The sequence below is a fragment of the Syngnathus leptorhynchus genome, chromosome 9, assembly GCF_054491065.1.
Source record: "Syngnathus leptorhynchus isolate UIUO chromosome 9, UIUO_Slep, whole genome shotgun sequence".
Classification (NCBI taxonomy): Eukaryota; Metazoa; Chordata; class Actinopteri; order Syngnathiformes; family Syngnathidae; genus Syngnathus; species Syngnathus leptorhynchus.
In genome coordinates, this window is record NC_141203.1 from 8106825 (window position 1) to 8133159 (window position 26335).

General features: G+C 42.5%; 1 protein-coding gene across 1 annotated transcript; it reads left to right on the forward strand.

Annotated features, from left to right (window-relative positions):
• Positions 1 to 13173: 13173 nt before the first annotated feature.
• Positions 13174 to 26323, forward strand: LOC147050975 (protocadherin-17-like). The gene is made up of 4 exons (XM_085920759.1): positions 13174 to 15648; positions 18263 to 18321; positions 18476 to 18645; positions 25752 to 26323. Exons 1-4 carry the CDS (start codon positions 13174 to 13176, stop codon positions 26321 to 26323), a joined length of 3276 nt encoding a protein of 1091 aa, XP_085776885.1.
• The last annotated feature ends 12 nt before the right edge of the window (positions 26324 to 26335 follow it).

Sequence of the window (26335 nt, forward strand, 5' to 3'; positions counted from 1 at the left end):
TTTTAATTCCAAATTAAAACTTTTAGTTTGAATCAAAAGTTTAGGGTGGACTTTCCATCATTACGATGGATGATACCTGTTTTCAAATTTCAGTCACAAAAAGTATGAATGTTGAAATAAAGATATTCTTTTATCAATCCACTCACAAATGTATAAAGTACGTATATTGTGAAATGTGGGCCTCTTTAATTGAACACAAAGATGATGTGCTCACAGGATTCATAACTAATTGTAATGTATGAATGGCAACAGGTTTATTGTACCTTCGGCCGTCTCATGAAAAAGTATTTCACGGCTCTGCTTGTTGGCCTCGTTGGAATAGAGAAATAAAGTAAGTGAAATCGAATTCAAAATCAAATGAGGTGAAATTGAATGATTTTACCGCAGCAACCCTAACAGTCTCTCACAATGCTATGACTGTACTGAGCAGTCCCCCCCCACCCCACCCACACTCCCAAAGTGCTTCGTTTGTTGTTTTCTTGGTGTGGTCAGGGGCCACAAAAGCTTTGTTGACTGGCAGAGGATCAGAGGCTGGGGGTCACATTAGACATGTTGACTCCTTCTGTCAGGGGATGAAGTTGTAAATTTGAGCTTGCAGGAAATGAAAGGTGTGGCGGCGTGCTGAGAGCAGACGGCGGAGCGATGTCACCTTGAGTGAGCGCTGCTCTCGTCTAGACTGGCAGCTGATATCGGAGGATAAACTCCATTTTGACCTTGCGTCACAACAAAAACAGGGCGGGGGGAAGAGCTTGAACAAAACAGAGGGTAAGAGAGAAGAAAAAAATGCATTTCAAATATTATTGCTCCAGTCAGCTGATAACACCTCGCCGATAACTGCACTGCACTTCATTGAGTCTGGGGAATAATGGATGGCCCCGTCGTGATATGAGCACCGTTATTAAAAAACGGACTTAAGCGTGTCGTCATTAACATTCAGAAAGTAACATGCGCAAATGTGATTGATTCCCGGGTGTTTTGGTGGCTAGCACAGGAGCATCAGACAACATGACCTCCATTATTTCCACCTTTGAAATTGCATTCACTTTGCTCTCCCCCGCCTGCATTCATTTCTCCTGGGAGGAGCTTTTATTTTATTTTTTTTCCCCTCCATCTCTTCACTATCAGTCGTGTGACTCTCCAACTCTATGTGGGACAAGAAAAGCACCCCTGCGTGAAACAAAATGGCCCACATAATATTTACATTATATATATATTTCTTTATTTTCTCCTCGATAAACAGTTTATATGAAAGGCTTTAAACGTTTATGTAGCTATGTGGAGTTTGAAGCTAAATTTGTGAGCTTGCTATTGTTCCTTTGTATGCATGTACTTATTCAAGAAATTGGAGAATTACCTTTTTGGTTTGGATGTGGAAAACCATTAGCCTCCTACAACTCTAAGTACACCTACACAATCTAATGAGATCACAAGCAAAATAATTTGCCTTATCATTACACTGTTTTGATTGATATTGTCAGAGATGTTTTTCTTTTATAATAATAATATTATTTATTATTGCCATCCCTAATATTCTGGTTATTTAGCAGGAGATGTTGCTTTCAATGTGATGCAGAGTCAATTTACAGTTAGATGGCTTATTTTGTGTCGGTGACCATTGTGTGTTTTCTGATGATAAAATGTAAAAACAAATTATGATATAATGTCCAATAAATTTCATTAGTACACATGAATTATACTCACAGAATGACACAATGTATTTCGGCAGTTTGGAATGATATGAAAAGTTTAAAATGACCTGAGGGTTCAAACCACACCGCAGCAATTTTACAAGAAAAACCACTTCTATTCAAATTTGTAGCTCACCACCATTTACGATAACAATCACACTTATTTAATCTTCAGTGAACCTGACATGCATGTTTTTAAAATGTGGTAGGATCCAGAAAAATAAAATAAAAATCATCTCGACTTTGAGGCAGACATGCTAACCACCAGTTCACTATCCTGCCCTATATCAAAGCTATTAAAAAAACAGTTTCAGAACAATTTTAGATTTGGGAACTAATTATACTGCTCCTTTTTGTATCAAATGCTCCAAAATCCTCTTGAGAGCAGACATAAGGCTGTCAAGATGTATTAAACGCCCACACAGGCACTAAAGCGGAGCATCAGCTTTTTCCTCATATAGCCGGGAGAACTCATGGCTGTGAAACAATCTTACTTCCCCAATAGAAGTTCTCAGAGTGGGTCATCCTTATGAGATGGACATTTGCCGCTTGTCGTTGTGAAGCAGAAGAATGCAACTTTGTGTGCAGCTTGACTTTGTCCATGGGAGTTGCCCACTAAATTGCATCCTTCACTTTTTTTTTTCCTTTTCTCCTCCAGCCGTTCACCGACTTCGGGTCAATGACTTTGACAACTTCCAAGTCGATGCCATGATTGCTTTTGTCTCCTGTTTTGTGTCCCTGCCATCTCATCAATGCACCCCCCCCCCCCCTCCCACGACACACACATCCTCGCAGCTCCTCACACACAGCTGATGCACATGCCCACCTCTGAAAGTGACAAGCCTCTGTGGGAAATATGAATCAAAAGCTCATCTGAATGAGATTGTCATTATTTATAAACATGTGTTGCAAAAAGTGGGTGTGGAATGTTAGCGGCAGTCTGTTGGCCAAGCTAGGTGACAGGCTGATGAGCACTAGAGTCTAACAGGCCGAGACATGAGGTCATTACCGAGATGAATAATCAATGAAACTCTCGGAGGGTGAGTCTTCCTTACGGCTGCAGAAACGCGGTGTTTCCAGCTCAGGCCATTTACAATTATATGACTAATTTGCAATAGAGGCCCCAGCTTCTTTAATAAAACCCACTCTGTTGGTAAATAGTATGGATCTATAGCTGTGCGGGCCTGGTTCCTCCGACAACAACTCTCATTTGTAACTTCTCTGACAAAAAAAAAACACCGATAGTTGAGTTCGCTTGCTTGTAATGTGTGTCAATCTGTCTCGTTTCTGTTAACAACCAAAGTGCAGTAATGTGTTGAGGTCAGTGTAAAGATTGCCTCTTTCATTTCATTAGACCAATCAAGCCCAAACAGAAATGTTTTGTCGTTTAGAGTGTAGCGACTCTATGACTGTATACGCAATAAGACTAGCGTGATTGAGAGTTTGGCTCGTTGGTAGGACGGAGTGTGTTGTCACCTCGGCTGTGTATGCAATCCAGCTAGGATGCAAAAGAAGCTTGGTCATGCTCGGTGTGCAGTTTTGAAGACAACAGATCGTGGCTCAAATGCAGGTTGTGCAATGCCTTTCTCGGAATTTTGTGATCAATTAGCGGCAGGAATGGGATGGTGTGATGGGATGCCATCTGGGGTGGGGTAGGACCCTTGGGACAGGTGATAGCTGGGTGGTAGAAACCCAAGATGGGTGACGTGCTATGATCGTCGGAATGGGGCATCTGTCTTGTCAGGTTTTTTTTTCTTTAAACCAATGAGGCCACTGTACACATATTTCGATTTAACAGCACAAAAATGGGTTGAGGGCACTCGCCCTCAGAGCGAGCTGGCAGTCCTATATATATATATATATATATATATATATATATATATATATATATATATATATATATATATAAAAATAACCTAATAGACTTTTACCCAAGATATCTGCAGTTGCCCTTTTCAGTATCTATTAGCGCCAGTTTGACACTGACCTTATTCAAACCTTCAAACATGTTCAAATCTGTGTTGTTGGAGTTAATTCTCGAAAATTGTTTGACAAATTGTGTTAGAAGTGGGAGATTCAGTTTTTCCCTCCCAAAATCACTTTGTCGTTTCTGTTCAAACGACATGTATGACCTAAGAGTGGTTTGGTATGGTTGCTAAAAATAACAAAAATGCTCATCCCTCATCTGCCCTCAATTGGGCATATATATCCGATATCAATATTGAATCGGGACACCACTAATTGGGCATAAGTCTTGCAAGCAGAGGTAGAACTAAGGCAGCTCAGGCAGTTGAGATGATTCAGAAACAATGTTGGATTATCCAAATGTTTGATTGACAGGTATCACGTCTTCTAAATTTAAATTGCTGCATTGGGTCTGCATTCTCAACTGACTATACACTTTCATAATCTGCCATCAGGAATGGCCACGTTTGATATTCATGCTAGTGAGGGGCGTGGCTTTGTCAGAGAGTCAGTGGTGGAGGGATTATAGTGAATTGAGGCTACATTCAAATCTCGGTATGTTTGATAAGATTGACCTTCAAAATTCTGTTCGGTGTCCCTTTTTAGATGTTACAATTTACATAGATTTTCTTAACTGATCATATAGCTCAGTATTAAAAAAGAACAAGCCTTTTGATTTTGATTGGTATCAGACACAAGATGTCTGAAGTAGATGAGATTGAAAGTCAAGCCGGTTTTGGTGATGGGATTATCAGGATAGATTCTCCTTAGAAAACTCATGTCTTAGTGCACCCTATTGGTTTTAAATGTCACATGACCACCCGTGTTCTCGTCAGTGCTCAACCACCCGCCACAGTTTTCCAACCAATCTTCCTAAAACATTGTGCTATTATCATTTGATGGCAGGCCAAGAATCGCATTGCTTTTCTTTTTTTCTTTGTGTTTTCAAGTACAACCCCCCCCCCTGCAATTTTCAGCATATTTTCCTCGGCGCCTTGGCGACACACAATACGCCACGATACTTTTGTTCCATTCTTCAGTTAAACATAGCAAATTCAAAAATTTCTTTTGCTAACCTTGAACATCAGATTGCATGCAACATTCCCAAGATTGCCTCTCACCAGCAGTGTTTGATGTGATGTGATGTGAATAGCATGTGAACAGTAGAGATGATGCAAGCAGACTGTTGAGCATGTACCTTGGTGTGAATTTGCATAACTCATTTATAGGGCACCTCCTTAACAGAGAGTGACACTAGTTATGTACTCAAAAATGTAAATTAGGCAGATGCGCATTGTTCAATTTTCTCCAAAAACAACAACAACACTGAGATGTTCCTCTTAAAACAATCATACAGAGAAAAATCAAATCTCTTCCGCTTGTATTGTTGCGAGTGTGAAATTTGGACTCGGAATTGAAACGTTTGAAAAATGGCGTTTTGACCCTTGAGGATTGGAATTTGCATGCAAATCCACAGCTGGTCGCTAACAAAAATAATTTATTCTACACGTCTCCTGATAACAAGGCTTATGAGATGCATGAGGCCTCTTTTGTTAGATGCACCGTCGGGCCCGCAGCTCTGTCTGTGGATGTGCTCGAGCGACATGACAAGTGTTCACCTCCGAGAATGCACCGAGCAACGGCTGCTGGTGAAACGCCAAAATCTGGTCCGGAGGGTGTCACGAGAAATGTCAGGAGAAAGTACATCTTGGTCCAATATGCAATATCCTTCTTCCGACAAGCAGCGAAATATTTAAATAGACCAAAAAAAAGGCAATCCGGCTCATTAGTCTTTAAAGTCTATGAATAGAATCCTCATAACAAAAAATTGGAGGTGGATGATTTCAAGGTTGTTCAAGGTTGCGGGATATTAATTTTAAAATGCTCGGCTCTTATCGATCTATCCATTAAATAGTTTCCAGATGGGAAGTAAAACAAACAAAACTACAGAAGCCAGCCAAATGCATGACAAAAATATATAATGATAATAGTAAATCAATCATATAAGATAATAAATGAATAATATAAATAAACAATATCCAAACTCACGTTCACTTTACTATTTAGAATCTTCATGAATCTTTCCTGCGTGTTTATTCGAGAGTGGGAGGGAGCCAAATTCAGCCGCGACAGGCTCTAGCTCCTCGGCTACGCTAATGAGGACAAGCGCTATGGAAAATGGATGGATGGACGAGTGAAATTCTGTCAAAACTGCCGTTGTGGCAAACATCGTCCCGCGACGCTCTTTCGGGAGGGCTCCCGTTGTTTGCAAGCAATCAATTCTGCTTTTGGGCCCATTTCAAGTAGGCTTTCGATCACTTTAATCTCTTTAAAGAACTCTGACCGGTTGTGTACAGTTTGAAGTTGGCCAAGATGGATCTGCAAGATTACATAGCCTCTTTCTGCTCGACCCATCTGACCTCTCAAGGATAGATAGCTACAACTGGGCTGGGAGAGGGAGTACAATCGTTCACTTTCTCCTTTTGCCAGTCAAATCGCAACATTGAAACTCCTGTTCCGAATCTCAATGCATGCAATTGCCTCAGAGAGAGGAATGCTGTCACCCGGATGAGAAGGAGAAATGATTCGGGAACAATCTCATACATCATACCTTGCATATCCTAAGACATGTTTCTACTTTTCACTGTGGTTCTGGCTGCAGGATGTGGACAAGACATGGAAATAGTGTGATGTTGCAGCAGCACTACGGAGTTCAAATTGCCAATGAATCAAACAGACAAGATAGATGCGACACTGTACAGTGATGTGGGCCGACATTTTCCATAGACGAAAAACGCAAACAGATCGAGGCTGTATTCAGCTGTTGTGTTTGCGAATGCTTTTAGGTATTGTGTGAAACACATTCAAGTTGCCTCATCTCTGAAATGTGCGACATAAACACACTTGCCTTGCCTTTCCTATTGTTAGTTTTTAAATCTGTTTTGTCTTGCTTTGCGTTCCATTAGGTTTAAATTTGGAAGAGTTTAAAATACAAAAAGACTACTGGCGTAATACTTGACAGAAATCGGCCAGTCACCATGCAAAAATGCCCATGAGAGGCTGCGATGGAGCATCAGAGCAATTTCAGTGGACATTTTGTATACGCTTTCAGGCAATGCCATGGCTCCATTGTGCAGAAAAAAATCCAAGCTTCTGAAATTGTTTGATTCATCACCAAGAGGTTCTGTGTTCAAACGTCAGGTAATGCTTTCCTGTGTGGCGTTTGCATGTTTTCCGCGTGCTTGGAGGGATTTTCTCTGGCTTCCTCTCACATTCCAAAAACATGCATGGTAGGTTAATTTAGGACTCTAAATGGTCCGGAGGAGTGAAGGTCGAGTGCAAATACGTGGCTTGCAATTGACTGGCCGCCAATTCAGAATGTACACCCCCAACTCTCACCCAAAGTCATCTCCCTATAATGAGAATAAGTTGCAAAGTCTTCAGCCTCACAAATCCTCACATTACATTTTTTCACATTTCATCTCACTCACAATTATGTTGTTCTTGGAATCGTTCAGTTTTGTTTGTCTGACCTGATATTGTGGTATTTGTCTTCAGTGTGGCGCTATATTGTCAACTGGAGCTAATCCTGCTTGCTCATTCTGGCAGTTGATCTCAATTTAACAGAAAATCCCATTTGACATGATCAGAGCTTGACTGTATTGGTCTGAATGTTTTAATCCTGTTGGTGAGATCCAATAGTCTTTGACTGATGTCAAATGCCATGTATTATTATTATTATTATTGCTGCTATTATTATTATTATTATTATTATTGTTGTTATTGTTTTTGTTATTATTAAATCTGTTGAGAACAACACTCGTTACTTGATACATAGGTTTACTGGGCTGCGTCGTCGCTCCTCCTTCCTGTCGACAGCCATCAGTATTCCACTGTTGACTGCGCGACCAGTGGTGGGAGCAAATCCCGAATGACAAACAAGTTAATCTCACCTGCAATCAGGCCCCGGCCGAGCGCAAAGTGAATCAAGGGAAAGATGAGCCGAGATGTTAGTCAACTCCACTACAACGGAGTCCATTACAACAAGTATGACGTTACACACAGCGGGAATAATGTCTTTTTCTGTGAAATTCAATTTGTTGTGAAACAAGCGGAGCGTCCCAGTGTTTTACCGGCAACAGCCTGCAATTCATTTGAGGGCGGCGGCCTCATTAGAGAGTTCGCTTTAAGACGAGCACAACAGCCAAAGCCTGGCATTGAGACATGGGCTATTTATTATGAATATGAAGCTGAGTTTAGAGTTCAGATCCTATTAAATAGTTAGCCTGTGTCAGAGCAGACACCACTGTTGATAGCCGCCCTTTGCTGGGATTTTAACATACACCCAATGATAATTAGCTTCTCTTTCTGCCCTTATCTCTTACCTGCAGAAATGGACATTTTATGCAGTCTGCAACCCAGCCAGGCAAAGTTGATGCTCCCAAGAGGAGCGCCGTAGCCATGTTGCAGACAATGGAAATGAACTCGGAGACAAAGCAGTGGGTTGATTTAGATGGCGGCCAACACAGAATTAAATGAAGATCCGGGCCAGACGGGGCTCGCTCTTTGGCCCCGCAGACGGCGGACCTCGGGCTCGGCTCGCAATGATACTCGCGGGGAGCGCCTAGCGCCACATCCGATGGACGGGTGGAAGGGAGGAGGATGAAAAAAAAAGAAATGCAAATGTCATATTGTTGAAACGCTGAGAGCTAAATGTCAGTCCATATTTTCAATGTTGGATATGATCTTGATATGTGCATGTGAGAGGGCGGTAGTATTGATGTTTGATAGAGGCAAAAGGCAGGTTATGCTAACATGTATGATATTTGAGCAGAGAATGAAGCATTTGGAAATGTCCTCCAGCTGAGAGCATCCTTCCTTGCAAACCTTTTACTGTAGCGTTTAAAAGGACACGCGCATAATGAATACACTGTCCGGACACTCCATTAGGAACACCCGCTTGATCAAATCAAATATAAGAGAAAGTCTTGTCTTTACAAAAATGATGAGTCAAGCACATTAGTTATTCTGCCTCAGATTTTTGTTTTTGTTTTTGTGAGCAAAGCAGCACTATCACTTGAGGATTGGGGGAAAAAAATGTGTCTCAAATGAGCTATTGCGCTCTTCACTGCTAACACTCACAAAATATCGCAAAGATTTAAAGGTGACATCATGAGTGGAAAACAGTAGTGTCATCAGTTTTACTAAAAGCAAAGGTCCCGACAGATTGTTCTGATGTCATCCATTTCACATTTTGGGCAGTAACTCTAGCTGACGTGTGAATATTTGTTTTAGAGGGGCTTTTTAGAGCTTTTTTCAGTTCTTGAAAATTCAGCCCTCATTTTTTTTTCAAATGTGTTGCTGTCCACAGCCGTTGTGATTACTTTATTTTTCTGCACTTTACTGTCACTGCAAAGAATGTGTGGATAACTATGGCAAACTGGCATTTACTTTATTCTTTGAAAGCTTTCTGAGTGGCTTTATACTCGTAAAATTAAAACAATTTTCAAATGATAGTCTGACATAATTCCCGAGAGGAAATTGGAGAAGGTCACTTCTAAAAATAACTTTTTAACAGCATTTTTAAAAAAAAATGCAACTTGATTATGGCATAACTGCAACTTCTTCCTTGATTTTCTGAATTCATTCTCATTTGTGGTAATATTTTACCTTCTTCTCACAAAATGAGTAATTTTCTTTTAAGATTATTTTAGTTGTTTAGTTATGATCATTATATTGTTTATTATAATATTAGTATATTATATTATTGTTTAGTTAGTTTAGAGCCATGTATCTTTTTAAAATTTTACATGACTTATTAAAACCCATTTTTTACTCCATGTATTTTGACTTAAACTACTGACCTTTTTCATGCAATTACTACAATTTTTACATGTAACACTTTTATTCTTGTAATATTCCGACAGTATACTATTTGTCCTTTTTTATGTGGTCCAATACTCCGCCGTAGCAGTATGTGTACACGTAAGGTCAACCAAGAGTCATCTGGCTGCCATCCACGTTGCACATTCTGGCAGCGACTTCAATATACTGCGGAAAATCCAATTTGACATGATCACAAGCTGTATGTGTATACGTCTGAATATTTTAATGCAGCGCTTATATTGGATCACATGTGTATTTATATTGAAAAGAAAATCTAGATTGTAGTTGTGTCTTGAGCAATTTAAACACATAATAATGTTTAACATCATACTGTAACTGATATCTAAAAGGTGAGGGGCAAAACATGTCCTGAATGAAAAGCAAAAGGCACAAGTGCGTGCACTTACCAGTCTTGTAGTGTGTGGTGTACAGCAATGATGATCACAATGATCCGCTCAACCAATTGTGAGTTATCTCCCCAATTTTAATTGTAGTACCAACACCAGTCTGTGAGAGGGAGCACAGGGCCAGAGGACATCTTGGGGAACAATCAAAGAAGAAAGAATGACTTCAGACATATAAAAACACCTAACAGGTTTCTTCTCTGTGTCCGGAAAATGCAAATTTCAGGTCATTTTCTAATTTCCCTTTTAAGTCACCACACCATCATGGTTGACCACACACAGATTGAATAATTAAAATATTGAGCAAGGTCAACATTTACAACTGTCGTCGAAAAGCATTTTCTGAGCAGATCAGTTTGGAAAACATCACTCTCCACACCACATGATAATCACATAAATGTTTGCACCCCTCAACCAATGTGCATTGCCACATCAGGTATGGCACAAAAAATTAAATCATTATAATTATTATTTACGACAGATCGTTATTTATACATCACTTCACTGGTTCTTTTATCTCAAACAAGATATTTTAGGTTGCATTACCCGCCATGTTTCGGCTTGTACTTCCGCCTTCATCAGAGTGTCGATGTATCTATGCCGTCGAGACATATTGAGAGGCAGAATAATTATTGTTCTTTTATTAGATGGCAGAAGTAGTTACAATGAATCTGTGTATCCACCTGTTGCCATTCAAGCAACACAATAATAGCTTTGTGTTCAATTATAGGTGTCCCACACAGAAGGTAAATCTGTAAGAAACTAGAGACAAGATCATCATGATTGGACTCTACTGTTTATATTTTGTGACATTTTTGTTTGGTTGTGTGCCTTGAGATTGTAATGCAAATTGTGTCCTTGGGTTGGGAAATCATTTTATTTTGTTTGTTTTATCATCTGAAAAACTGGCCTTTGCCGAGTTTGCTCGAAAATAGGTGGAAATGGTCTTTTTCAGTGTCCACGCATGATGACACAGTAAAAAAAAAGAAAAAAAAGATGTAAATAGATAGAGGTGAGACTGTGTTTGATTGATTGAGAGCTTGGGGACTTAGGGGCAGCAGCGACATGTTAATGACCATGACGCATTGCAACACATTTGGAGAGGCAAGGTGTTCCCCATCCAGTGGCCTTATTTAAGAGAAGTGTTTGATGGAGTCAGCTATAAGAATGATTTGAGGCGGATGCGTTGTCTCTTGCATCAGCCTAACAACAACCAGCTGCTGGCTTTCAGAAATTCTCCATCTCGTCTGAGAAAATATAGATGGTTTATTTTTCAGTCGTTTTATGTCAGTCAGTTCACAACATTGTTTGACAGATTCAACAGTAAAGTTATAATTGCTAAGTGCAGCGCTTGTGTTTTTAATGTACATCCGACAAATAAACATTCAGAACCTTTGAGAGCATAAATGGTGAAATAAGGTTAGTTTACTTTAGATTTTTTTTTTCTCTCTGGTGTATATTTCATTCATAAAGCCAAACCAGATCACTCAGGAGAGATACAAAATGAAAGAAGTGTGCAAAGATGTGCATCATCTGAGCTGGGGTAGAGGGGATGATGCCTTGCTCAAGTGCAGCTCAACATAAGCCAGTAAACTAAGAGCCATCTCGCCAAAACCTAATTGCTATCATAAAACTATCGATCGGTCAAACTACTTTTACGAGGATGTTATTGAAATTCTACTTCAGGACCGGATGTGAGTACTTTTATCACCCTTGGCCAACATCAAGTCAATACCAACAGGTGAAACTTCATGCCCAGAATAATCGGTACACCTATTGATCACATATCAGAAATCCAGACCAAACTCTGTCAATCAGTCTACTTGTAGATTTAGTTGACTGCATTGCATCCTGTCATCCAGACATGTGCATTGAAAAGGGTGGGTGTATTTAACGTGATCCATTTTAATTTCACATTTTATCCTGGCTCTTCACTGAAGTGACCGCATGTAGCGTTCATTGATCCACTCTTAATCCTCCCCTAGTTCACATCTGTGTGTGTTTGGAGTAACATTCACGATCACGGGCACCCCCCCCCCTTTTTTTTTTTTTTTGGTATTCCATCCCCACCGATACTGCGCGCACATCAGTAAATGAATCACGTAGCACTAGTACAGCCTTTTCTTCAAGCCATCCATGTGCTCCACCTTAGACGGCGAGATCTGTCACCGCTCACTCACCGGAGCTGCGAAGGGAGCACTAAAGTGCGCGCACGGAAGGCGCGTGAGTGTGCGGCAAGGAGGAGGGAGGCAGAAAGAAAGACGCAAGAGGAGGAGGGGAGCAGCTTTCAACAGTTGAGGAGGAGACGCGACTCATTCTGATTATCTTCAATCATATCGCACCTTATTTTCCTCTCTCTCGCTTTCTGACTCTCACTCGTCTTCCTCCGCCGTGCAACAGATAAGCGTGGCGGTTGATGGATGCAAACAGGAGCGTCTTCGAATCAGACTGGATTACGGGATTAGCGGACTGATTAGTGGACCACAAAAAAAAGGGGGGGGAAAGGGGGGAAAGAAAAAGTGGCCGTTGATAGTGTTCCTTTTGCAAAAGGAGCACACAAAAGGTTGCGCCGGAGGAAGGGGAGGGCGAAGCGAGCGGCTGCAGCCCCGCTCTTTTGCTCCGTGCACTTTACTGGAGGAGGCACACACAGTCAGGCAGGCAGCCCCCCTATGCAACAGTGTGCCGCACCGGAGACTAAAGTCACAATGCACCGGCGGTGGTAACGCGGAGCGATGGTGCATTTTGGAGCTTTGCAGAGAGCAGATGTCGCATGAGGGCAATGCGCCTTTTTGTCTTTTTTTCTTCTTCTTCTCCTTTTTTCTTCTTCCTATTGAAAGAGAAGCTCTAACCTTCACCATGCTTTAACCTTGGACGCAGAGGGGAATATTAATACTTTATTCTCATCGATTATTCATTGTGGGAGCCCCCCGCTGAGAGGGGAAACAAAGCATTCCAATGTTGAATTTGATCTTTAATTCATGCACCGGGTGTCGTCGGTCGGTCATCTTTGTTTACAGAAAGAGTTCATCATCGTGGAGCGGCATGTGAGAGAGCTAATGCCCATTAAAAGGGGTTCACAAATCGATTTGATATCCAATTAGCCCGGCAGCAACATGCCAGCTTTGGATATAGTCCACTAAAGGTTTGGTGGAATAATCAACAGGTTGAAAGTCAAGGTTTTTTTTTTTTTCTTCCTCCTGTGTGCCAGTACCGCATATCCAACAGAAGGGATGCGTCTCTCTGTTCCCATCTTCCTTCTGCTGTGGGTTAAAGCCCTGACATTGAAAAACCTTAGTTATTCCGTCCCAGAGGAGCAAGGACCCGGCACTGTCATAGGTAATATCGCGAAAGACGGCGGATATGGGACCCTGGAGAGAGGGAAGAAATCCAACTTCAGAGTGCTGGAAAATTCCGCACCACACCTGGTGGACGTCGACCCGGAGAGTGGACTTATTTTCACCAAACAAAGGATTGACAGGGAGACGTTATGCAGGCGGAACCCAAAGTGCCAGCTCTCCATGGAGGTGTTCGCCAATGATAAGGAAATATGCATGATCAAGATCGACATACAGGACATCAATGACAACTTGCCCAGTTTCCCCTCAGATCACATTAACATCGACATCTCGGAGAACGCAGCGGCGGGAACACGCTTCCCTCTGACTATTGCACATGACTTGGATACCGGGGAGAACGGGATCAAGACTTATCAGGTCACCAGAGATGATTACAATACATTCTCGCTGGATTTAAAAGTAAGAGGGGACGGGACTATTTATCCAGAGCTGGTGGTTCAGCGACCTCTGGATCGGGAAGACCAGAGCCATCACACCCTCCTCCTCACCGCCATCGATGGGGGGGAGTATCCGAGATCAGGCTCCATGCAAATCAATGTCAGGGTGACTGATTCGAATGACAATAGCCCCATTTTTGAGAAATCCTCCTATGTGTTGGAACTGCCGGAGAATTCCCCGCCTGGTAAAGTACTTATAGATTTGAACGCCACCGACCATGATGAGGGAAGCAACGGACAGGTGGTTTACTCCTTCACAGGATATGCATCTGAGCGAATACAAGATTTGTTCTCGATAGATCCCAATAGCGGAGTGATAAAAGTCCAGGGGGAAATTGATTTTGAGGAGAATCCCATCATAGAATTTGATGTGCAAGCCAAGGATCTTGGGCCAAACCCCATACCGGGCCATGCGAAAATTACTGTCAAAGTGCTTGACAAAAATGACAACTCACCAATAATCAGTTTTGTTTCCGTGAGGCAGGGTGCCATCAGTGAGGCGGCACCCTCTGAATCTGTCATCGCGCTTGTCAGAGTGACAGATAAAGATTCCGGCCGAAATGGTCAGCTCCAGTGCCGCGTGCTGGGGAACGTTCCTTTCCGACTACAGGAGAACAATGACAATTTTTACACACTGCTCACAGACAGACCTTTGGACCGAGAGAGCAAGGACGAATATAACGTCACGATCATGGCCAGAGACAACGGAATCCCCTCTTTGAACTACACCAAGTCATTCACTGTGAAAATCTTGGACGAGAACGACAATGCGCCTCGCTTCACAAAAGTCGTTTATGTGCTACAGGTGCCCGAGAACAACATTCCGGGCGAGTATCTGGGCTCTGTGCTGGCCCATGACCCGGACGTAGGCCGCAACGGCACTGTAACCTACTCCATCATGCCCTCCCATATCGGCGAGGTGTCCGTTTATACGTACGTTTCCGTTAACCCCACAAATGGAGCCATATACGCATCACGCTCTTTTAACTATGAGCAAACGAAATCATTTGAGTTCAAAGTTCAGGCTAAAGACGGAGGCTCCCCTCACATGGAGAGCACCGCCACCGTCAGGGTCAACATCCTTGACGTCAACGACAATCTCCCAGTGATCATTTTACCACTCCTTCAAAATGACACGGCGGAAATCCCAGTGCCTCGGAACGTGGGTATCGGCTACATCGTGGCTACGGTGAAAGCGGTGGACCACGATCACGGAGACAGTGGACACTTGACGTACGAGATCACAGAGGGGAATGACGACCACCTGTTTGACATGGATCCTATAAGAGGCGAAGTCAGGACCACCCACGCCCTATGGGAAGAGGTCTCTCCCACGGTTGAGCTGGTGGTTAAGGTAACCGACCACGGCAAGCCGCCCTTATCCGCCGTGGCTAAGCTGGTCATCAAGGCCAATACGGAAGCGGCATCAGGTGGCGGCGGCGGCTCTGGAGTGAGCGGCGAGCAGCAGCACTGGGATGTATCCCTGCCCCTCATCGTTACCCTCTGCATTATCTCTGTCATGCTCTTAGCCGTCATGACGGCCATTGCCGTCAAGTCCAAACATCAAGATAAAGAGAGCGGGAATTATAACTGCCGCATGCCCGAGTACTCCAATCCTCCGGTGGGGAAGGGTAAGAAGAAGCGGATCAACAAGAGTGACATCATGCTGGTGCAAAGCGAGATGGAGGAGAGAGATTCGGCAAGCCGCATGAATGTGGTGAGCAGCCCCTCGCTCATAACTTCGCCTATATGCTTCGACTACCAGAGCCCCCTGCCGCTCACGCTGCCCAGATCCGAGGTCATGTATCTGAAGACAACACCGAACAGCCTGACGGTACCGAGAGCAGGTTGCCACTCCAGCTTTGCCGGGCTAAGCACAGACACGCCGGCAAACAGGATGTCAGTGATACAGGTAAGACGCTGCTGATCTGTGCTCTCTGCTTAGCTGCAAAACCATTATCACTTCAGCTTGCTTGCTTAAGGCAAACACTTTGGAAATGAAGCATGATATAACAACTTTGTTTTAGTTGGCATTTTACTAATAAGGTTAATGTTTTATCCACATTTTTTTCTCTGGCAAAGTGCTCGCCTGCAGGCCACATAATGAGGAAATGCTCTCTCGCGCACGCGCTCTTTTCGTGCGGGAATAGGCAAACAGTGGGAGTCTTGAACAAGGCCACTGTGACCCCCAGCAGATCCTGGGCTGTGGAGAGAAAACAAAACCCAGCCTGAGATGCTGGAGCAGACAGGTGTTTGAGCAGCTTGTCCGATCGCATTACCCAACCGGTGTGCGCCAGACAGTGAGATGCACACAGCGTAACCCCAACAATCACATTTTTCCATCCCAAATATGGGTCAGATCCGCCAAGCCTCATCCGGAGTTGGCACGAAACGGCCCTATATGACAGGCTTTTTCCGAGCCTCGCCAGCTAACATGCTAATTGGCCAGCACGGTCTTGTTGAATTGTGTGCCCGTACACGATGTAAATATCTGGGTCAGTCTCACATTTGGAGACGGTAGCACAGATGACAGGGCCTGGCGCTGTCACCAGTCGCTGTGCTATGTGGGTGTGATCAACACAAACACATTATTCTCAAGATGATGGGAAAAGGGCACTAATGAAAGCACTTGTGCTTTCCTTTCTATGTCTTGCCAAAGACGCACATATGGTCACAATGGCGCCCTGTTCTAATGGTGTCCTCGTCACTGCCAGGTGATGCAATAAAAAAGAAAACCAATTTGATAACAAGATCATGCAAAATAATCACATCCTGCAAGTATCCAGTACCCAACCCATAACAAAGGCAAGAGGACAGGAACTGTAAAGTTTGACAGCTGACACTCACACTTCCCGTCATGTTGTTTTTGAAAACAATGTGTATGTCCAACAAGTGCTCTCGTAGAAGAAGCCGGGGCTGACTTCAGTCATTGGACCGTTTGATGGCAGGATGCCGTATCGGTGTGTGAAAGTGCTGTAATATCCCGCTTCACTGGGTTCTGTGTAAAAAGCAAAAGCAGCTTAATGTCAAATTTTCTGTTATGGCTCTGGTTGTAGGCTTTCATATAACTGGCTTATAACTGATATCACTATGTGTCACTAGAGATGTCTTTACCACAACATAGAGTTTGCAGAGTAGAAACGGCATCTGTAAAGCTGAAGGTTGATCTGTATAGAATAATGCTTCTGGAGAAAAAAAAAATATTGCACATTTCAACATTGAAAGAAAGTCACTTTTTGGTTCTTTTATCACAAACAGGGTATTTTTGGTTATATTACCTGACATGTTTCGGCATGAACTTCCGCCTTCACTCTGATGAAGGCGGAAGTTCATGCCGAAACATGTCAGGTAATATAACCAAAAATACCCTGTTTGTGATAAAAGAACCAAAAAGTGATTGAAAAAAGGAAACAGAATGAACTTAGTACAACTATTGAAAGAAAGTGTTCTAACCTTCAGTGACTGACATGGGAATAAAACTAACTTTCAGTGAGTAACTCATGACACAGAATTTTTTCAATCATTTGTATCTTGGAAGAAAATGTCCAATGTGTTACGATTTATCAGTAATTGACAAAGACGTTACCTAGCGAATGGAATGAAAGACATGGAATAATTGAGTTGCCCAGAACTGAAGCTTATAAATGTCAGTAGTAGTTGACGTAGGCAAAACTTACAAAAATGAAAGAAATTAATTACTTGAATCACTCATATAAATGTCAGATGAAAGCCCGTTTTACGCGGGCATCAGTTTATTCCTGTCGCGACATAGAAAGTTTCAAGGTGACAGCCCAAGATACGCTCAGTTACTGCCTTACTTACTGATTTTATTTGATTGTTTTATATTCAAAGCCTAGAAGAAGTGTCTTTTGTGCACTGTAAGCATGATTTTACTATTGCGTTGATTACATCGAATAGATTACAAGTCGACTACGGTAAATTACAATTTATATACGGATTTGTCAAAGCCGAAACTTATTCATGAACCAAAGACCACCTAAGATGGTTACAAGAATAAAAGAAACTCAAAAATCAATATTGAATTCTGTTACACAGAGAAAGTAAGTATTACAATATCCATATTTCGTCCCTACCACGAACGACGTTGTGGAATGAGAAACAAGGTTAGCACCAGAGAGTCTGGTGTGGCGTTTATGGGCGAGTTTACACAAGAAATATATAACAGCAAAAATAAAAAAAGTGTCTGTGAGGTTTTAAAACGATGTTTGGGGAAACAATTCAAAACTTGTGCATGTGTATTTTGAATGTACAAACACACCAGACAGGGAGGCAAAAGCGAGCGGCAGGACTGAAACTACCTCGAAAGCCATTTAGTGGCATTTTCACAGAACGGCGACCCGCAAAAAAAGGCAGCTTAATTGCAGTTTGAACAGGCTGTGTCAAAGAGCCTCCACAGATCATTTCAATCCACGCCTGTGTCTAATGTCATCAGTGAACAGTGTGAAGCTCTTTTGGTTTTTTTTTTTGGGGGGGAATAAAAACACAATTTTCATTGTCATTTCCAGACAGAAAACTTCCCCTCCGAGCCCAATTATGCTGGCAGCAGGCAGCCGTTTGTTCAAAGGTAAGAGCTCACATGCAGACACTTCCTGACCGCGTCTTTTGCGCTCCTTCATCCCTGTATCAAGCTCGCCTGGCAATCAAACAGTAGTCCTCACACAGTAAGAATGGAAAGTTATATGCCCCCCCCTCCCTCCTCTGTCCTTTTCCTGCCGCAGTTCTACATTTAAGGATGCAGAACAGGCAAGCCTCCGAGACAGTGGCCATGGTGATAGTGACCAGGCTGATAGTGACCAGGATACTAATCGAGGCTCCCAGTGTGACACGTCTGGCAGGGAGGCCCTCAAGATGAAAGCCACATCAGTTAATGGGCAGCCTTTCGAGCAGGGTGAGTGGACTCGACGTCGTCAAGATGCCTGGGCGCTCTCCTGCGGCGCACCGTTGTTTATATTTTATGCACAGAGACTCGTTTAAGCGCCGCTCCGCCTGCCGTTGGGCACCACCGAGGTAGACACAAACGTTTAACATGCAGGTGGTAAATCTACAATGTTTTTTTTTTTTTTTTTTTTTTTGGGAGGGTGGGGTTGAGATTGCGGCTGATGCTGGGTTTACATGGCAGGCGCCTTGAGCTGGTGTCGCAGAGTGCCAGGTAAAAGCGAGCTTTAAAGGGGATACTTTGAAAGGATAAAAGGGTCCAATGTGTGAAGGTGGAATGTTCAAACATCCCGCGTCTGATTTTGGCATCAAACAAACTCATATGCATGGCAAAGTGTTCGTCTGCCTGCGTCTCTTTTGATCAGGCCTCCATTTGAACACGCTTCACGCATGCCTTGACTTAACATGACAGCGTGACAGACGCTCACAGGTATTTGTGGCAGCTGTGCTTCCACCTTTCGCCCCTCAAAAGTGCTTCTAAGTTATTATTGGTGGGCTTTACGACTAAAAATAGGAATATTAAAGTTTAATTATGACTGAAATGACTGCCAAGAGTGCAATCGCAGATGATTGCCAAGCTGCTGCGACCCACCCGACCTGCTCGGGATTGATATATTTAGCGGGAGTGGAGACAAACAGCAAATATGAGAGCCAGCCTCGCAGGTGAGATAAAGGCTAACGGCGGGCTGGAGCGAGGAGGCGATGGCTTTCATTTGCTGCTATGAGCCTTGGAGGAGAACGGCTCTGGTCATCTGCTCCCTATGTGCTACTTTCCACACCATTTACATTGCTATGAACCGCCTGTACGCCGGCAGGCTCGGGAGGGCACGGACAGAAACACTCTGGTGGTTGCCAGAGGGAGAGAAAAAAGAACCAGCGAGATTGTGAAACCCCCCCACCGTCCCCCTCCCTCCCTTGTGCGCGCACTGTGGGGAATTATGGCAGACCACACTTGTCTCCGTAGGAGGTGTAAATTCAATCACAATTTTGCAGCACATTTCTTAAACGCGATTCAGTGCCGAGTTCTAAGGCCAATCACACACAGAGATATTGAAAGAGATGTCTCGCACGTTGGCGCCGACGGAATATTGACATGCACTACGGCACCGCTCGAGGAATTTCATATATACGGCTGTATATGAAAGATAAGGGCGACGCAAAGAGGTGGCGCGTCGTGTTGCGTTTATTAATGGAGGCCCTTGATCCCGCTTTTCCTTTTTGCAGGTTCAAAAGGTGAACATTGATCAGATTATCAGATGCCTAAGTGTAAGCATTTACCGTAGTTTTCAGGTCAAACTAAAGCAAAACAACTTGATTAGTCTTAGTTTTGAATTCCTATAATTAAAATTAGAACGCATTCTTAGGTCCAACTGCATCCATCGGAAATTCAAGATTTGGCTGACACAACTGTTCGGCAAAGGTGTTAAAAAGTATTTTACAAATAGATGCTATCGGGTGAAATTGATTAGCAATCGAATCGATATGTAATACAGATAACAGAATCGAAATTCCTAAATGCATCGTTGTATCGTGCGTGCTGTCATATATTCTTTTAAATGAATAAGTTACCAAAACAAAAAGCTTCATTATAACTGTCGTATACGACTTCCTGCTAAATTCGCATTGCAATGTGTTGATTGGTTGACACCTGAGGATGTCATTCACCCCCATTGACCGTTATATATTTTATGTCAAAGATGCATGTTAACTGGGATGGCTGGCAGTGAATGAAATTTATAAAGTGTGTCATTTTTTTTGCACTGGGATTGATTTGGAAAATCAATTCCCCAAAAAACAGAGACAGGAATCTTTTAATTTTTTTGCTCGGGCACAAAAAGCTTGCGGTGTTAAGTAGTATTGCTTTTATATCTTTACCTTTGCCATCCCTCCAGTCTCCTGGCTGCTTTGATACAGGTAATATATGCACCTGTGAAGCTTCCGCTATCATGCGCCCAGAATATTTATTCCTTCTCGCAGATGCCAGATGCAGTGTGGGTGTTGCTAGGCGTTTTCTCAGTCTCTTTCTAATGGGTGTCCACGTTCGTTGTTTGACAGCGTTCTGTCCGCTATTAGCCAATCAAATCTAAAAGATTGAAATGCTTACTTTATGTGAGCATGAAAGTGAATTTTGCCACTCGATGTTCAAATTTTTTCGTATTTTATTCAGAGATGAGTTAAAGAATGAGTAAAGAAGCTAATGGCAGAAAAGATAGATGAAAGCGTCCTGGCTTCATCGTGACCTTCCTCTACTTTTAATCAAAGGCGTTATAAATCTGAGCTGTGATTTATGTGTCCAAATGCAGTTGATTATTTATTAATGTACTGCGTGCCCATAAAAAAATAACATAATTAATTTAGGAGGGATAAAAAAATAAACATGTCCCCGCTTTTGTTGTTCCAAAAAAAAATAAAAAAATTATGTGACACAATGAGTTACACGAGTCCAATTCGAAGAGAACAATGGCGATACCTCCGTGTGATTTCCTGGAGCTTCCAAAACAGGCACATCTCTTCATCAGTATCATCTGCGAGTTTCTTTTCAGTGCTGATGGCTGCTATGGAAATAAGCGCGGCATCTTCCTGTCTCGCTTATCATTCTGCCCTCATGTATCTACACAAAAAAAGAAATAAGATAATCATTCCATCTCTGTGGAAGAGGAATGGAGAAACAAATAGCACAGAAGCATAATCAGGCAGTGTGGATGCTTCAAAGCCGAGCACTCAAAATATCTACAAGTATGGCTTTGCCAAATCAAAGCCATGTTTTAGTCTGTCCTTTTGATGTAAAATGCATTTTGAACTCACATATGTATTTTCTCTTGATCTCAGTCACATAATATGTAATGTGGCAGATAGGGGGAGGGGGAATCAAAGGCTGGTCATTTTAGTGTCGATGGAGATGCGGGTTAGTCTTGTAACAGAACAGGGGGAAAATAAGTGTCTCTTACAAATTGTCTCTTACAATTTGTAGCAGTCGCTCAAAACTGAGATTAGTAACCAAAGAGTTTAAATTACAGGTGAACACAATGTGGCCTGGGAAGCAAAGTTAATCATGGTAAAAATAGGTTATCAGGTTTTAGTGTGCAGCTAATTCCTAAATCTAAGTATTTATGGCAGTCTGGCAAAAAAAAAAAAAAAAAATGGGTGACGCCATGCCACGAAATTATTTCTGTTTGTGGTGAAGAAAAAGTTCCAAATGAACAATTACAAGTGTTAAGACTAAATTAAAAGAAAACATAGCTTTCATGAAGGAACAAATATTGGGCTTGTCGATAACACTTTTTTTTATTCATGGCAGCTTTTGATGTGAGTGCAGGACGGGAGTAACAACTTTATTGTGCAGGGCAATAATTACCTACTTGACACGTGAACACGCAAGAATAGAGAAGCACTTTGTGGCTTAAAATTTCCAAAAGAAGACAAAAATAACAGAGGGGATAATTATAGCAATTGTTCGCGCCATCTGTTGGTCATTGCAAGCTCGAGGCTGATGTTTTTTGATTACCGCATTTAAATCAAAGTGATGTAGGACTCAACATTCACACGGACATGTTTGCCTCGTTTCGACAAAAAACTGAAGTGGACTATAAAGGTCATAAATGCTCAATACTTAGAGAGTGAGTCAAGCTTTTATTTCCCAACACACACATGCATTAGGAACATTGCACATTCTCCACTGCATAAAAACATCAAGTTAAAATGACCAATTGTGGTTTTTTTTTTTTTTTTTTTTTTTTTTACAAAGAGGGAAGAAAGGAGACTATTGAGCTGTTCCAAAATAATACTTGCGTTATTGTTTACAAACTCAAATATTTGCTGGGTAAACAAAACAATGCTTGAATATTTTGCACCGAATTACTTATTTAGTTACAAAAGCTATGTCTGTGTCACATCTGTGTTGGGCAGAATTGACTTAAATATTGAAAATAATCATTTGTTCATTTTTGAAGTTTCTAAGTAGACTATACAAAACATCATTTGTATTATAACTTGGAACACGGTGTGCACACTGCGATTTGAAATGTTAAAAAAATAGTCAAAACCAATTAGGAACCAAAAAGGGATGCCAAAAACAACGCGAACAACCAAAGCTGGGCTTCTCAAATTCTGAGAATGGGCCAAAATAATTCCGAGTATTGCTCCGTAGGCTGCACATCCAATCAGATTTGAAATCAGCCTTCAATTAAGAGCAGGGATTTAAAACTGTCTAAATTAAAACAGGAAGAGGATAGCCGTGTTTTTTTTTTTAACAATTTGAAACCTAATTTCAAAGGTTTGCAACACTTGTTGTCATCCAAAGCAACCTCGAAGTGCACTTTTTAGTCAAGACGCTGTCTTGTAAGCAGCCCCTGAGGCTTGAGAATTTCGCGTGTTTCGCTGTCCCTGGACCGACAACTGCTTGCATTCCTGAAAGTGAGCTCGATACTTCACATCTCGCTGTCACGCGTGTGGATCCTTTTTGTTTTGTGGGCGCTTCCCATCCCGGCAAACTGGATGTTAGAACTTTCCTTTTGATAAGAAAAACTCAAGTGGAGGCTTCCACATCAGGGTCTCGTTTTCATTCATTATACTTCAAGTGTCTCCATTCATAGTTGGAGGAGAGCCTTTGTGAGTAAACGACATAATTTCCAGCAATTAATTGATCATTACGGCCATATTAAAGCAGGCAGGCGAGCAGCAGGAAGAATAACTTTGTGCTTTCCAGTCGGAATGAGTCACTTCATTTTTACGTTATGGACCCCAAACAAACACAACTGTTATGGAATGCTTGTTTTGGCAAGACATTTGTGCAAACATTTGTAACACGTTGCCTCAAACCACTAATACTTATTGCAGCGGCGTCAAATAAATGTTGATTGCGGCATAATTGCTGCAATAACAAGTGGCTCATTCCCGTGCGCTTAGTTGGTTTGCAATCCCGCACTAGCAGAGTCACGTGTGAGGAATACGAAGGAAGAACGACATCAATTTTCAACGTTAGATTAGATCAGTGGGCTTTTTGCTTGCAGACACATAAGCATTCATTCATTATTCATTCATTATCTATAGCTTGGCGTTGATACTTTTCAACCGGAATCTTTGTGGGAGTCTTCGGTCAATCGCAAGGCTGACATATCGGGACAGACAACGAGTCACACTTCAGCCTTCAGGCAAACTGCAATCGGCAATTAACCTGACATGTTGTTTTTTTTCGGGCCATGGGAAAGAGATACATGCAAACACTCAAAGGCTGTTGGAGGCAACACGTGGGGGGGAAAAAAGCAATATCCACCATTAAATATGAAATTCATGCCGCAAGTTGATATGTTTTGAAGGTAATTGTTTTTCACTTAGTGCTAATTTCCACCAGTAACTATTCGGCTACTGAATTAAATAATTGTTTTTTTCCCAGCATTTCATGTTTCCATGCATGCAAATGAGGTCATTTAGTGGCAAGGACGGGTCATTATCTACGACACGTCTAATAAGGAGTGAAATGAAAAATGGCCAGGAAATGCAAATAAGGAGCTGATTATGATGCAATAAACTCTTTAGGGGAAAAAAAGGTTATGCTAATGGTTGTGCCACCAATGGTAATGCCAAACTCCAATTTGTCCTTGACTTTCATTTTGAAGGAATTTCAAATGACTTGACACAAATTTCTTTAATGCTCCTCATGAGAATGGTATAATGGGATCAATCTATCCATCCATTCATCCGGCATCCATCCATCCATCCATCCATCCATCCATCCATCCATCCATCCATCCATCCATCCATCCATCCATCCATCCATCCATCCATCATCCATATGTCAGCCATCTGTAATCCATCCAGCCCTCATCTATCCACCATCCATCGATCCATCCATCGAGCCATCCATCGATCCATCCATCCATCCATCCATCCATCCATCCATCCATCCATCCATCCATCCATCCATCCATCCATCCATCCATCCATCCATCCATCCATCCATCCATCCATCCATCCACCCCATAAAAATTTGATGGGTGGAACCTCTCTTTACACCTGCGTGATAGTTATGTCAAAATCTGACATGTCAGGCACATCTTTGATGTGAGTTGCATTTTTCTCCTCAATATTTTATTCGTTTTCCATCTACATATTAACGGTGGTTCAATCAATAGGCACACATTACTTATTCTCTGCTTGATTAAGAGGGTTGAGATGAAAAATGATGCAATAACCTCTAAGGTTAGGTTAACGATTGTACCACAAATGGTAATTCCAAGCTGTCCTTGAATCTGTTTTAATGAATTAACTGAAATTGATGTTGACACATTTTTGAGAGGAGGTTATGCGTGTGAGTCTTTGCTGATGCAACTCACACAGTTACCGTACTTGTTTTTGCTGCTTCTGCATCAGAAAAAAAAATGCTTCCCCTGCACCACAAGCACATTTTCCAGGAAACACCTACGCAGGTTGTGATGGGGAGGGGGAAAAAAGACCTTCATGAATACTATGAATCACTCAACTGTTGCATTGACCCGCAGTGGGGGGGGGGGGGGGGGGGGTATAAATAATAAATACGATGCTCATGTGTTTTATTGCATATCATCATTTTGATGTGGTATCATGCAGGAGACTGTGAAATGCAAAATTTCCAAGCTCCAATACGGTCCCTGTACCATAAAAAGCTATTTAATTTTGTACATTTCCAGTAATGTGCCATATCCATTTGCATGTTGTATTTTGAATCAGTGAAACTAAAAGATATAAGAATTTATATTTTGTCCCCTTTTGTTTTAATGTGGCATCATGAAAGGGTGAGGCTGTGATGGGTGGGGGTCATTGACCCACAAGGAGAAAAATATAAAGGTTTTAAGTAGCTTAATGACGAAACATTTCACCAAGATTCATAATTTATTCACTCTACACATTTTTATTTAGCTCATTTTGAGTAATATATAGTAGATATTCTTCTGTATACTTTGTTATGTCCTGATTTTTTTCCCCCTGAACGCTTTTAGTATTGATAGTCATCCCTCGCCAAGTGCTGGTAGCCTGTATGGAACCCGGCGGGACCAAGTAACAAATGTTAAACTGTTTTTGCAGAACAAGACAAATCAGTCCACTGCACCGATGAGTGTCGTGCACTGGGACACTCTGACAGATGCTGGATGCCAAAGTTACGGATCGGAAGCCAAGCAGACAGCGGCGATAATCGCACCAACCTTTTCATCCCCGTGGGAATGGATGCCATGGTAGAGACAGAGATTTATGGCACCATCAGCCGCGGCAGTCGCAAAACCCTCAGTACCTTCGGGAAGGAGCAGCGGGACGGCACCGTCCTCGTGGCCAACGTCAAGCCCTACTTAAAGTCGCAGCGCGCGCCTTGCCTGCCCCTGCAGGAGAGTCCGCCGGCGCCCGGAAGCCCCACCAAGAGCGGGCCGGCCCTGGACTCGACCGAGCGAGAGGTGAAGGAGGAGCGGGAGGGGGGCTCAGACAGCAGTGCCTACGGCCCGCCAGACGGCCAGTGCTCCCCGCTGCACACCGCGCTGGAGGAGCCCTCCTACCTGACCCGCGAGCTCCGCCCCAAGGCGCTGTCCAGCAGCCTCATTCACAGCGCAGTCATCAGCCAGGAGTGCGGCGTGTCCGAGTACGAGCAGCGGGACTCGGGGAACTAACGCGGCCGGCCA